General features: G+C 42.6%; 1 protein-coding gene across 1 annotated transcript in view; it reads right to left on the bottom strand.

Annotated features, from left to right (window-relative positions):
• LOC148046398 (C-type lectin BpLec-like) overlaps positions 1–14,542 on the bottom strand; it is a 27,737-nt gene extending 13,195 nt beyond the window's left edge. Inside the window, exons 1-3 of the mRNA XM_087714716.1 lie at positions 14,478–14,542; positions 14,338–14,392; positions 13,247–13,335 (exon numbers count right to left, since the gene is read on the bottom strand). Coding sequence (XP_087570842.1) covers positions 13,247–13,335; positions 14,338–14,392; positions 14,478–14,542 — 209 coding nt within the window. The remainder of the gene's footprint in view (positions 1–13,246; positions 13,336–14,337; positions 14,393–14,477) is intronic.

Below are 14,542 nucleotides of genomic sequence, written 5' to 3'. Positions count from 1 at the left end.
GAGGTAAGGGAAGGTGGGTAGAGGTGAGAGAAAAAGAAGAAGAGGAGGGAGGAAGAGAAAGAAAGAGAGGGAGAGAAGGTAGGAAGGAGAAGAAAAAGGGTAGGAGTAGGGAAGAGATAGGGGAAAGAAGAAGGGGATGGAGACTAGAAAAGAAGGAAGTAGAGAAGGAAGGGAGGGAGAAAAGAAAAGAAAGAGAAAACAAGGTGGTGTCTTAGCAGGTGCGAAGGATGGTAAACAAAGCATTCTAAACTATACCTTATAATCTTCCAAATGGGATAATAATTACATAAGAGTGGCAAAGAAAAAGAATAATTATGTGAATGTATATCTATAATCTGTATGTAAGAGAACAAATGACAGTAAAAATATATAGCATAATATAGGTAAATAATATCTGGTCATAAGTAGCTAAGTTTAAATAAATAAAGAAATGTACATACAAATGGATAATGAATAAGGAGATTATGAATGAAAGATAGAAATGTATAGTAGGGAAAACACTAACTGCAAAGAAACCGATTTGGAACTGCTGTATGATATACGATGGAACTTATTGTTCCTATGTTGTTTTTAAGTTATGTGTTTGTTTTTGTTGATGTGTTTATGTGTTTAAAATAAAAAAAAATATTCAAAAGAAAGTTGGAGTTTATGGCTTCAGGGATAAGAACTGATCTGACAAACCGATGATGCAACAACAGTATTGTACAATACACTAACACACCTCCTTCAGTGTTGGCATTTTACTATATTGTGTATATTAAAATAGCAGAAACATAAATTGGATATACCAACGTTGTATATGAGCTATGGCCGTGGAGATCTTCTCGCCTCCATCCTCACCAAAGCTGAGACTCTTCTAGTGGCTGAGCATATTCCCAATTACCAGCAGAACCTAAACAATGTCTGAATTGATCTTCATGATGTCCACCTGGTAACTTTCTCTTCCCTTTTAAACAGTGTGTGACTGTGCCATTCCAATTTTTCTTAACCACTTCTCTGATTAAATTCCAATAATTTTTCAAATTAATTAGTAGTTTCTATAAGTGGGGTAGGAAGAAAAAATATAGAAGCATAGAAATAATCTGTAACAGTAGACAATAACTGTGGCCACATGGATGCTTTTGTGTCTGCAATAGTGGTGACTAAATGGCATTGAGAAAATTTGGGAATAAGAGGAAATATTTATTTCAATTGAATACAGTACATGCATTTTTCAGGCGACGTCTTAGACAGCCCAGTGAATATTCAAGGAAATTGTTCTGCTTCTAAATGTTCATCTCTGGGACATTCCATACACATATTTTCAAAAATGAATGGCTAGGGCGGAGAAATTTGAGCAGAATCTGAAGATTTCTTTCCTCTTTTTTTTAAAAGAGTTGGTCATTTCTTTAAATCAAGTAACCCTTTGCAAGATGATTTGGATATTACGAAGTTCACTGCTAGAGCACTTGTGGGAACCATTGTCTACTCGTTACATCATAGTCACTACAGAGGCATTGCTTACTAATCAACCACTCTAGTAGAGCAATCTTTGTAGCTTTTATGATGATGATCAATGGAATCCCAGGGACTATTTACTTCCTTGTCCATGTCATCTGATCTGTGTTTGTTCAACAGATTGGAAAATGGAGGTGGACTGATGAATCACCTTACAACTACAAGGCCCGGATGAAAAATGAGCCAGGTAATTATGGTAATGCTGAGCACTTTGTGGCAATGACAGGAAGGTCAATGATTCTCATCCAGGCTTCTCACTGAATTTCCTGATAGGTAAGCCCATCATGGTTCTCATCCAAGTTCAAAAACTTAGTTATGAACGTATCAGTTTAATAAACAGGATGCCACTTGATTAGTTTGGAGATGTCTTACAAGTTAGTGAACCATTGCTCAGATTCATAAGATTCAAATTAATTAATCTTTTTCTTTTGCTGAATATTGTAGCTATCAGGTTTCTACATGAAAAAGTCTTTTTTCTTTCTTCCCACGAAGTATTTGGTAATATATCAGTGGGATTTTTTTGCTTCAGTGAAAAAATAATTAACCTTGCCTTCGAATACATGAGTTGAACATGTATTTTTCAGATGATGTCATAGACAGAACAATGAATATTCAAGGAAGTTGTTCAGGGGTGGGCTTCAAAAATTTTAGCAAGGGGTTCTCTGCCCAGTTGCTGGGTAGGCATGGCCATGGTGGATGTGGCATAGTCAGCCTCCTGCACTAGGAGAGGGGGTGTTTTTGCCCTCCCTGAGCTCCGGAGGCTTTATGAACCAGGTCGAAGTGGTAGGAGCCCACCTCTGAGCTGCTCCCAGTGTGCGCAGAGCTGCCATGAGAAGGGAACAGCTAAGGAGCAAGGGTTGACTTGTAAAGAGTAAAGCCACAGGTGGACGGTGAATGGCCCCTCGCATCGGGAATAAAGAGGAACGAACGGGGAGGGGAGTTTGCAGGAGACAATTAGTTCAATTCATTAAAGTGAAGATTTGTTCCTGACTTCTTGCCAAGTATTGTCTGTTACAGAGTGGCATTTGGAAGATATTGGCCTGGCAGCTCTCCAAGCCTAATAAAGGTATGTAGTTGTGAAATCTCTTGAAAGACTTTTGGCCGAGACTTTGCTGGAAAGGAATTCATTTTGTACCATCTGCCAGATGGTAATAGTTTAAAAAAAAGTGCCCAGGAGGAGATGGATCTTTAAGAACATTTTGAACTTTCTTAAGGCAGCGGGAGCTATAGAGCTCTGCCAAGGAGAGGAGAGGGCAACTGATGATCCTCTGGGCAATAATGTTGACCCTCTGGAGAGCTGTCCTATCTACCACTGTGCAATTGGCAAACCACACACAGATGCAGTAAGTTAAAATACTCTCTATGGTGCAGCGGTAGAAGGTCACCAGCAGTTTTTCATTCAGTTTCTGTTTCCTGAGGAGTCTCAGGTAGTATAATCTCTGCTGGGCCCTTTTGACTAGTGATGCAATGTGAGAGCCCCAGGTCAGGTCCTCTTTTGTGATAACACCCAGAAACCTGAAACTGGCCACTCGCTCCACTCGGTCTTACAGTACTAAATATTGGTATCTCACCAAAATGTCTCGCCTTCCGCCTATGAAACTGCTTCCGGACTTAAGGTGGCGGAAGCGATATTCCCTTATGTGTTTCAATCACCGACCATCACCGAGCCAACAGATTGAACCGGAGTGAACCGGAGTTCTCCTGCATTGCCCAATCTCATAGTTTCATCACGAAGTATGTATCCAGTTAGTATGCAATATATTCATTTTCCAGGTTCAGATACATTTTAGAATCCTTAACCAATAAAATTTGTTACATTTTCAAATCAGCTTATAAATTCATACATTGACAGTTCTTAGGTATTAAGCAGGCAAGAAACCTATCTTTCTGACTCAAATTCTTCTTTTGTATTCAGCTTAAGTCACCCTTCCCAAGTTAACTCAACAAATTAAAATCTTTCTCCTCCTCCAAAAATCTATTCAGCATAACAAAAATGTGTCTTTCTTTCAAGGTCTTCACAGATTTTTTTCCCAGGAAATTTGCGTTCATACTGTCTATCTTTGATTCACATTTCAAATTCTTGAGATCCAGAGCTTTTTTTCTTATGCCTTGGGATCCCCCATCGTAGTTCTTTTAATTCCACTCAATCATTTTTTTTAAAATTTAAGTCAGGGGTAGTCAACCTTTTTATACCTACCACCCACTTTTGTATCTCTGTTAGTAGTAAAATTTTCTAACCGCCCACTGGTTCCACAGTAATTGTGATTTTATGAAAAGCTAATGAAAATTTTCAAATAATGCTATGAAATTTTTCTAAAAAGTCAATTAAATTAAAAAAAAGGAAAGTGCTTCAGTATCGGACAAAACCCCTACCGCCCACCGTGAAAGCTGGAACGCCCTCTAGTGGGCGGTAGGGACCAGGTTGACTACCACTGGGTTAAGTCACCAGCATATCAAACAATCTTACTGTCTTTTGAAAAGTTGAATAATAATTTTTAGGGAAATATTTTATTTCTATTGCTCAGATTATTTTGTCTGAACGTTACTCAAATAGCTTCTTACAATATCCAGGTGGGTTGGCTACATTATTTATCATTTGATATTCATTTTGCTTCTTGAAAGCAAATCCAGCTTTTCCACTGTTTTTTATGGTTTGTGACTCCCTCTTGTGGACAAAGAGCAAAACTTTTAGATGGCAAACCTACAAATCTGAAGTATTTTAGCTAATTGGATGCCTCAAAGTCACAACTTATAAATTCCAATATCAAATGAGCATGGCAAAATCAAGGAAATGTCATAGCTGTACCTTAACTTTTTAAATCATTTTGTATCTCAAAGATAGATTAAAGTAAACAAAAATATCCCACACTTCCTTTGTTTGTGAAGGTTTGGTTATTTTTATTGTTGATTCCTTTTAATAGGGACGTTGTCAACCAGTATTTTTTCAGCAATCATTCTTACCCCATTGCAGTCAAGGGCTGCAGAATTGGGTGTTTCACCTGTCAATCTTAACCTTGAGTTGCAGAACTGAAGAAAAGTGAATAGGATTTCCTGGAAGAATTCAGATCATAGTGGTGTTACACCTGTATCTGCCTATGGTCTATGTAAAGATTTCTCAGAAAACAAGGGAGCATTCAAGAGGGATATAGCTAAGTCCATGATGGCAAACAGGTGGCATGCAGAGCCCTGTCTGCGGGCATGCAATCTGTCGCCCCAGTTCAGCTCCATCGCGCTTCCGCATGTTGTTCAATGTTCAATGTTTATTACACTTGTATGCCGCCCTATTCCCGGGGGACTCAGGGCGGCTAACAAACAAGGAGGGGGGAATACAACAACAAAGACAAAAACAAATACAAAAAACAGCTTAAAAACAACGCAACAGTCACAACAGTTCAAGTGGGGCTGGGAACTCATCAGCCCCAGGCCTGCCGGAACAGCCAGGTCTTAATAGCTTTGCGGAAAGCCTGAAGGGTGGTGAGGGTCCGAATCTCCACGGGGAGATTGTTCCAGAGGACCGGAGCAGCCACAGACAAGGCCCTCCCCCGAGGGGTCGACAGTCAACATTGGCTAGCGGATGGTATTCGGAGGAGGCCTAATCTGTGGGATCTAATTGGTCGTAGGGAGGTAATTGGCAGGAGGCGGTCTCTCAAGTACCCAGGTCCAATACCATGTAGGGCTTTAAAAGTAACGACTAGCACCTTGAAGCGTGTCCGGAGCCCAACAGGCAGCCCATACAGCTCGTGGAGGATAGGTGTAACGTGGGTGTACTGAGGTGCACCCACAATCGCTCACGCGGCTGCATTCTGAATAAGCTGAAGTCTCTGAATGCTCTTCAAAGGCTGCCCCATGTAGAGTGCATTATAGCATGCGCCTCCTGATGGCCAGCTGATTTTCGGGTCTCTGCTGTGCATGCACAGGGGGTGGAGCACATATGGGAGATGTGTCTGCATGCATGGGGGGGCTGGGGGAATTGTGTTTGCATGTTCAGGGGGAGGGTATGCGGGGGTGATGATGCTGTGCGCCTCCCCCTGCAGCCCGTTTTTGGTCCGAAGAGGGTACAGGAAGGCTTACTAGGCCCAAAATGAGGCAATGGGGGGGGGTATCACACACACATGCACAGGAGGATGGGGGGAGTGGGGTGGGCGTCGCACATGGATGTGTGCGCGAGTGTCACAAGCACATTGCATTATAGATATAAGCAACATGTCTGCACTGTTGTGCGTACACACACTTTTTGCACGCAGTAGCCATCATTGAGGTAAGTTGTTCACCCCTTCTATCCATCCAGGAAAAAACCTTCATGAGATGAATGGCTGAAGAACTGATTCGCAAGAGAGCTTCTGCAGGCCATTAAGGGCGGAGAACATTAGGAAGACCAGACCAGCTAATCAGAGAAGAAATAATTTCTAAGCAGGTTTTGGATTACCTTAATCAAAAATATATAGTAGGATAAATAAAGTCATAAATCATATATAATTTAATATGTGTAATCTTGTTAATGTCTTCAAAGTAGTTATTACTGATTTTTCTTTTATCCTGATTTCCAAACTATTTTACCCCAGTTTCCTTGATGGTCTCTCACACATCCTAAATCATTCGAACCTTGCTTAGCTTTTGAGATTAGCCAAGATGGGTCAGAATTAATAAACATTCCAAGAGAGGCCAAAATTAGTAAATATGCTGCAATGAGTGTGAATTTATTGATCTTTTCCTGCAGATCTGAAATATGACCACCGTAACTAGTGAGTTGTAGTATGAAACAGGTATGAAATAGTGGGTTTGCCTATACACATAACATAATTTTAATATACCCCTAACACAGTAACATTAGGCGCATACTGAAATTATACACCTAATCACACAGTGATTAGATCCCTTATTATGAAATGCCATATTTCCCAGGTGAAAACTTCATGACAAATCTTGCTTTCGCACAATATAATATGTGAACGTTCCTTTGCTAAAATGTTAACAGTAAACGACACATTTCTGTGATCTTATCTATTCCAATCAAATGTAGCATAGAGTTCACCTCACCAGTAATTTTTCTACTTAGGCAACATGATATTAGATGAATGTAGCTGTTGAATTTACTGGTGTTTCCTCTTTGAAGGTCAACCAGAAGATGGGACTCTACCTACTTCAGCCTTTTCTTCCTTGGACTCTTGATTGCCAATCCTTTCTTGAAAGATGAGTCTCTGGAGCCAATTCAACTTTGTATTCAGAGCAAATAGACTATATGAGGAATAGTGGTCTGTAGACAGTGGTGGGATCCTGCCGGTTTAACAACCGGTTCGGTGATCGCGCTTTGGGAGTGTGCAGAGTTTTGAGAAAACTTACGTACCTTCTACATTACTTGTCGGGGAAGAAACAGCTGAGGCGCAGCAATCTGCTCTGCCGCGTGTCTCGGCTGAGAGGATATAGGTCATTAAAATGCAAGAGCGGGTGGGCAGACTCAGCTGATCCTTGGAATGAACCTGTTCACTCCCAGCTGATCGTAGGAGCTATTGGTTCGCCTGAACCAGTGGGAACCAGTAGAATCCCACACCTGTCTGTAGTCACTTCCAAACTATATGGTCAAATAACATTTTCTTTCTTTAAGAGAAGCTAATGAAAAATACTCATCAAATGCCCTTTTTCTCTATCTTTGTGCCAACTGAAAACATTAAATGCCTGTTTTGTTTATTCTTTTGTCTCCATGAAGTTGACACTTGTGCCAGGGAATGGCTGAAAAATAAGAGGTAACTGTTAGGCATATTTTAATAATAAATTGACCTGGCAAGAAGCTGAGGTAAGAAGCATTTCTCATCAGTTGTGTTTTCTTCCATTTCTCTCACTGGTAGAGAGCAAACAACTCAAATATTGACCCTTATGCATACATCATTGCTGAATGATCTTGGAGCGATGAGCCACTAGAACAGGGGCCCTCAAACTCGAACAGGGAGTCAATTCACCATACCTCAGATTGTTGGGGGGGGGCAGGACTGGATGAGGTGTATATGTGTGTGCTTGGGGGCGCGCGCTAGGTGGTCATGTGACTGGTGGGTGTGGCCAGGTCATGTGACTAGGTGGGTGTGACCATGTGACCATTGAACAGTCTATCGAACAATGCAAGCAAATTAAACTTTAATTTGTTTTGCTCCAGGGGGGGGGGGCTTTTATTTACTTTTGTTTTCATGTTGCTCTTTTGGTTGCTTATTTTTTCAGTTGTTTAGGAGTTTAGTGGTCCATTTTAGGAAACTCAGTTTTGCAGCAATTCTTCTCAGCCCCAAGAAGCTTGAGAAATCTCGGTCTGTCTGTCTGTCTGCCTGCCTGCCTGCCTCTCTCTCTCTCTCTCTCTCTCTCTCTCTCTCTCTCTCTCTCTCTCTCTCTCTTTCTTTTTGCCTCTCTTTCCCTCCCTCTGTCTCTCTGTCTGTCTCTATCTCTCTTTATCTATCTTCTGAAGATGGGGGAGGTGAAAAACAGGCTTTTTTCGCTTGGGTTTCTTTGCCTCCTGGGGTGTTTTTCAACCCCCACCTCCAGAAGTATTCTGCAGGCCAAAACCAGACAGAAATGACTCACTTCTTTGGCAAAAATGGCTATTTTTTTTTTGCAAAAATGGGCCATATTTACCCATTTTTGGTCCCTTGGGGCACCTGTGTGCCCTGTTTTTCATCTCCTCCACCTCCAGAATGCTTCTGCAGGCCAAAATTGTTGGTCTTGTCTTTCAGTTCCAGCCCATGGGGCTCGCGAAGGTAAATCCAGTGCTTGGCCGAAGGGTGGGTGGAGCAGCCTTGTGGTCCTATGCAGGCTAGATTAATGGTTTCAGTGGGCTACATATGGACCCATGCATAGAGACCTAAGATTTCATTGTGACATCCCCAGATCTTTAATTGGGTTAATGGAAGACTTTTAGAGTCATCTCTCCCACATTTTTGGATGGTTGGAAGTGAAGAAAGTTAGCACCTACCCCTCTCCTAGAAGAATGAAATATTGTAGGAAACATTAAATAGTCAGAATATTTTCCTAAAAGAGAAATAAAAATCTTAAAGGAAACAGAAACTCAGTCCCAGCTTTCTGCCCCCAGCAGATGTTTTGGTGCCATCTTATCTATAAGACAAAAGACCTTAGCTCCAGGCTGATGGGATTAAGACATGACCCTCAGGACATAATAGGATTAGCCCTCTACCCATCTAGCAACAGAACTCACCACACGGCATCTGGGGATATTACATCAGTCCAAGGTTCAACCACTCTTAATTCAGACAAACATGACTCCACATGCAACCAATAGGATACATGCCTTTGCCACAGGAACAGGAAGCTCAAGGTCAAAGCCAAGATAGGGTATAAATAATGCTCACTTCCCACTCCACGTGGTCAACTACCCAGGACTTCAAACCCATGTGGACCTGTTCCCCATTAAACCATCTTTCCAAGCAGCCTCCATGTTTCCAGTGTCTTTCTCCCCACTTGGAACTGAACCAGATAGACATTTCTTCCAACAGAGGTGATAAGGACATGATGGTATAGAGAGGGGCTGAACAGAGGGGGATTGGGGAAAGCATAGCTTGGCTGCTTTCTTTCCAATTCTAATGTTCAATCAAGCATACTTGGACACTTTTCCTTTCATCTGGTAATACAAGTATCCATGAGATGGTGTCAACAGAGATAAAAGGTGGCTGCAAGGATGAGTTCAAAGCTCTGTCTCTTTCTATGTGCAACATGTGTGTGTGTGATGCATGTAAAAAAAAGAACAAGGCTTTGACTGCACAATTACGTGTGTGATACATGTAAAATTATGTGTCTGATACGTTAAAAAGAAAGAGCAAGACTTTGTTTGGATGATGATGATGATGATGATTATGATTTTGTCAATGCTCCTGGCCAGCAGTGGGAAATTCTAGATAATTGAGCTGGAGATAAAACAATTTATAAACTCATAGCCACTCTCTGAAATAGATAGGTGGTTAAAAAATGGAAAATATAAATAAATAAACAAATAAACAGTCTCATTAGTAAATCATCCAGGCTTCCATTACCATATATGCATTCTACCTGGGTCGCGTAAACCGCCAGCATATGCATGCTTGCATGCATGCAATTATCCTCACTTGCATGAGCAGTGGGCAAGCGTGTCCATGTGTGCATTCCGTTTCCATGAGTGGCAGGCACACATGCATACTGCTCGCACAAATGGACCAGTGCATGAATCCACCTTCAATTACAAAGCCTGGGTGGCACACCAGCCAGACAACACTAATAAGAATGAACACTGTGTGGAGGTGACATATTCATCAAGTAAGTCTTACCTGGTGGTCCCTGATGAACCATGTACTCAAGCCAGGCCTTCAGTAAAACAAGGGTTGGTTTGTTTAACTTGGAGTTATCCTATAAACCAGAGGAATGGAAACCATATATTTTCCATAATTCAAAACTAAAGATATCCTCACTCTCAATATCTCCTTCCTTCCTTCCTTCCTTCCTTCCTTCCTTCCTTCCTTCCTTCCTTCCTTCCTTCCTTCCTTCCTTCCATCCATCCATCCATCCATCCATCCATCCATCCATCCATCCATCCATCCATAAAAGCCTTTAGGAGAAATGGTTAGCTTTGCATGAGAGCAAAGATAGATGACTTTTCAGCACTTCCCCAACTGTTTCCTCTCCCCTCCCCTCCTCTCCCCCTCTCCCCTGCTGTCCTCTCCACCCCTCTCCACCCCTCCCCATCTCCTCCCCTCCTTTCTCCCTCTCCTCTCCTCCAGTCTTCTCTTCCTCTCCTCTGCTCTCCTCTCCACTCCTCGCCATCTCCTTCTCTCTCCTCTACCCTCCTCCCCTCCTCCCCTCCCCTCCCCTCCCCTGCCCTCTCTTCTCATTTCCTCCCCTCTCCCGCTCCTCCTCCCCTCCTTCTCCTTCTCCTCCCATTCCTCCCCTCTCCCCTCCCCACTTCTTCCCTCCCCTCCTCTTTTATGAATACTAGCACTCTTTCTGTGATGAAGTGAGGGAGGTTTATTTTTATAATGACATTTCAATTTTGGGGGAAGGGGTGGAATATTAGTAACTGTTCAGTTCTTCATTTATTCTCTGCAGGTCAGCATTCACTTTGCCTTAAGTGGGTAGTTCCATTGGGACCAGTGAAAAACTTTCATGCAATAAAAAGCTTCCATGTTTTTGTTTGACAAATTCTAATAAATAAATAAAATAAACAAAGAATGACAAAGTTTTCCAGACTGCTGTTGAACGAATTAAGAATTAACTTCTGTCCTATCTTTTACATTTTAGATTTTAGAATGTGGAATGATGGGGTATGTAGCAACCTAAATGCTTATATCTGCAAGTACCAGCTGTAAAGCCACCTGGATGAAAGCAGCTGGGATGCAGCCAGAACCAGCTGCAAAACACCTGCAAATGCGATCGGCATACAGTTGATATTACTGCCTCTGATCAGATCTTCTCCCTTTCTATCTAACCTTTCCTCTTAGAATACATAACTTCACCATTACCCTATTCTCCTGACTTTTTCTCAATGGAAATACAATATGAATAAACTCCCGGTAGCATATACAAAGTTTTTGTGGATATTTCTGTCATTTAAGAACAGGGGATGGTCATGGCAACATTGAGCAGGGTTGGGAGGGGCGGAATCAGTTGTATTGGTTCCATCAAATCCAAGAGTTTCATCCAGTATTTCAGGAGAAAGGAACAAAAGGAATGAATGGAAGAGAGAGGAGAAAACACACGTTGGTCCCCATCTTGACCTGTATAACTTACCTGTGGACGCCCCTTTTGCCTACATTGCTTGCTTCCCCCCACCTTATACATGTTCCTATAATAGGGACATGGTGACTCAGTGGCTAAGATGCTGAGCTTATCGATGAGGAAGGTCAGCAGTTCAGCGGTTCAATTCCCTAGTGCCCCGAAATGGAGTGAGCTCCTGTTACCTTTGCCCAGGTTTGCCTAGTGCACCAGTTGCAGCCCTATTTGGACCGGGAGGCACTTCAAACAGTCACTCATGCCCTCATCATCTCAAGACTTGACTACTGTAATGCGCTCTACTTGGGGCTGCCCCTGAAAAGTGTTCGGAGACTACAATTAGTCCAGAATGCAGCTGCGCGAGCACCTATCCTCCACGAGCTGCACTGGCTTCCATTGGTCTCTGAGCACAATTCAAGGTACTGGTTATCACCTTTAAAGCCCTACATGGCCTAGGACCCGGATACCTACGAGACCGTCTTCTGCCACATACCACCCTAAGACCAATAAGATCACACAGGATGGGCCTTCTCCAGGTGCCTTCAGCTGGACAATGCTGGCTGGCAATGCCTCAGAGTAGGGCCTTCTCTGTTGCTGCTCCGACCCTATGGAACGAGCTACCCCCAGAGATCCGGACCCTACCTACTCTCATGGCCTTCCGAAAAGCTATCAAAACCTGGGTTTTCCGGCAGGCCTGGGGCTGTTGAGCTCTTGATTGAGGTCCAGCCCCGCTTAGACTGGGTGTATGTTGTGCTGCTTCTTAATCTTGTTGTGTCTTATTGTTTTAACCCCTTCTCAATATTTCTCATTTCTGTAAGCCGCCTGGAGTCCTCTGGGATTGGGCGGCCTATAAATTCAATAAATGAAATGAAATGAAACTTGTCCCAACTTCTGCCAACCCAGCAGTTCAAAAATGAAAGTAGAAAAATAGGGACCACCTTTGGTGGGAAGGTCACAGCGTTTTGTGTGCCTTCAGTGTTTAGTCATGCTGGCCACATGACCATGGAGATATCTTTGGACAGCACTGGCTCTTTGGCTTTGCAATGGAGATGAATACCACCACCCAGAGTTGGGAATGATTAGCACATATATGCAAGGGGAACCTTTACATTTAACCTGTAGAAGAATATACTTACATATTGCTTCATAGAGCTTTAGAACCCCCTCTAAGCGGTTTATGAAGTCCATATCTTGCTCCCCAAAATCTGGGTCCTCATATTACCTACCTCGGAAGGATGGAAGATTGAATCAACTTTGAGCAAATCAGAATTGAACTCCTGGCCATGAACAGAGGTAGCCTGGAACATTGCATTCTAACCATTAGGCCACCATGGTTCTGGAACAGTTATTCAACTGAGTCCTCATGGAAAGTTAACCATTTCTCTTAAACGCTATTACAAAAAAAAAAAAAGATTATACTTGGATAACAGTTTTCCAAATTTTTTCCTTGTGGAAAGTTAGCCATTTCTTCTTATAAAAAAAGAAAGAGGGAAGTGGAGGGAGGGAGGGAGACAGACAGCCTGAAGCCACATGAGAGACAGCGCTGTAAATTAAGTTCTGGCAAGCAGTCTCTGAGGCACAAACCATGATGACCAAATCTTCTGAAAGAAATCCAAATGGTTATCTCCTATAACCATCATTCCCCATTCCTTCTATTTATTCCCCAGCCAGGAAGGGGCCGTTCAGTGCCCATGTGTGCCTTTGTTCCCAAGTCAGCTCCTTGTCCTCACTTGTTCTCCTCTCCTAACAGCTCTGCGCATACGTGCATCTGGAACAGACACCAGCTGTTCTTGCTCCCCAACTTATCTCTGATTCTGAAGGCAGCTGGGAAATGTCAGATGGCCCTGGCTCTATCTCTGCTTCCGATGCAGAGCCCTTATCAGAGCCTTCCCCAGATTCCAGGACTGGCCCAAGGTGCACCCTAACCTCCTCCTCATCCAAGTCACCCAGCTTCACTAGCGGATGGAACATCTTCCTAAGAAACATTTCGCCTTACCTGAACTGGTGAAAAAGAGTTCTTATCTCAGCTTTGTTCCAACTTAGTTTATCATCAAAATATTCACAGCAGTTTCCCTGTTCCTGCGACCAGTCTCTGGGGCAGGACGCAGCCTAGGCTGCAAAAAGACAAAAGGATAAAAAATAGTAGGCCAATGGAATAGTTTCCAGATTTTTCTGAATGAATTTTCTTCAGATTGGAATGGTTGGAGGCTGCAGCTCAGCCTTTCACTCTTTCAAGGGTGGAAGGAGACTATCTGCTGAATTGGTGGAGTCACCAATTATGAAGGCAAAGACTTTCTCTGGTTTGGGGGATAGGATTTGAAGGGGGAGCAAAAAGACCCAGTGACACAAAATACTTCCACTTCCTCCGTTCCAAGCCTGAACTTGATCCAGGATCTATTTTCCAGACCAAGATACTGGCTTGGGAAAACTTCTGTGTCCAAAAGATCTCCTAGCCCAATCCTCTGCTTTAACATTTTGGAAAAATCTCAAATGGACAACCCCAAATGACTAAAACTGTAGGATATTGGAGTCATTGTGTCAAGCATGCTTCCTTCAATATCCAAGAAAGGAAAACCTCAACTCCATGTTAATGGAGATAAAGTACTTTTACTAGATATGACGGGAAAGCAGCAAAAGGAAAGCAAGATCTGAGCCAGAAAGGCGTGAACAAGTACATATCAAATTATTACCCAGCACCTTTCCCCCAATTCCCCAACCCATTGTCCAATCTGCAACTCCCTAAGGTGCTAATGTGGGGTGCATCTTCAAACAGACTCATTAAGTTGGTATGTGAAATGGTTGGCCTTGACCAAGTCCAAACATCAGCCACCAGCTTGCACGGAAGATGGTGAGAACAAGACTTCTCCAGTACAATATAATTCCCTTCCCCATTACTATGCCTCCCACTACACCCCGTTCCTATGGCAGCCAATAGCAAGCAAGCGTAGCAAGCAAAACAGAGGCTGACACATTGGGGAAGGTTGCAATGTCTGGGGGAGAGCATTACTCCTCCTCCTCTTCTGCTTCATGTGGAAAGTTAAATTAAAATGTTGAATCTGAGAAATCACCCTGCTGAAATATATTGACTTTATTAGTGCATCTCAGCAGTACATTTTCAGAATGCTTTGGGCAACATAAAATCCTTTGCATGAAAATTTTATCTGGCCTGTATAGGACACACTGTCTGCAGAAAGAGCTTATTTTTCTCATTTGCTTTGTTTCCCATATCAACATGCATTTCTGGTGCTTACCTCCTAAAAGGATTGGTGATCAAAATTTCAAGGCAACAGAGGACAATGTACATGGAGAGTCCCAT

Source organism: Thamnophis sirtalis, unplaced genomic scaffold (genome assembly GCF_051295495.1).
Source record: "Thamnophis sirtalis isolate CommonGarterSnake01/CBP01778 unplaced genomic scaffold, rThaSir2_p1.2 scaffold_4, whole genome shotgun sequence".
In the NCBI taxonomy this organism is placed as follows: Eukaryota; Metazoa; Chordata; class Lepidosauria; order Squamata; family Natricidae; genus Thamnophis; species Thamnophis sirtalis.
Note: the sequence above shows the minus strand (reverse complement) of the source record. Positions and strands in the feature narration are given on the sequence as shown.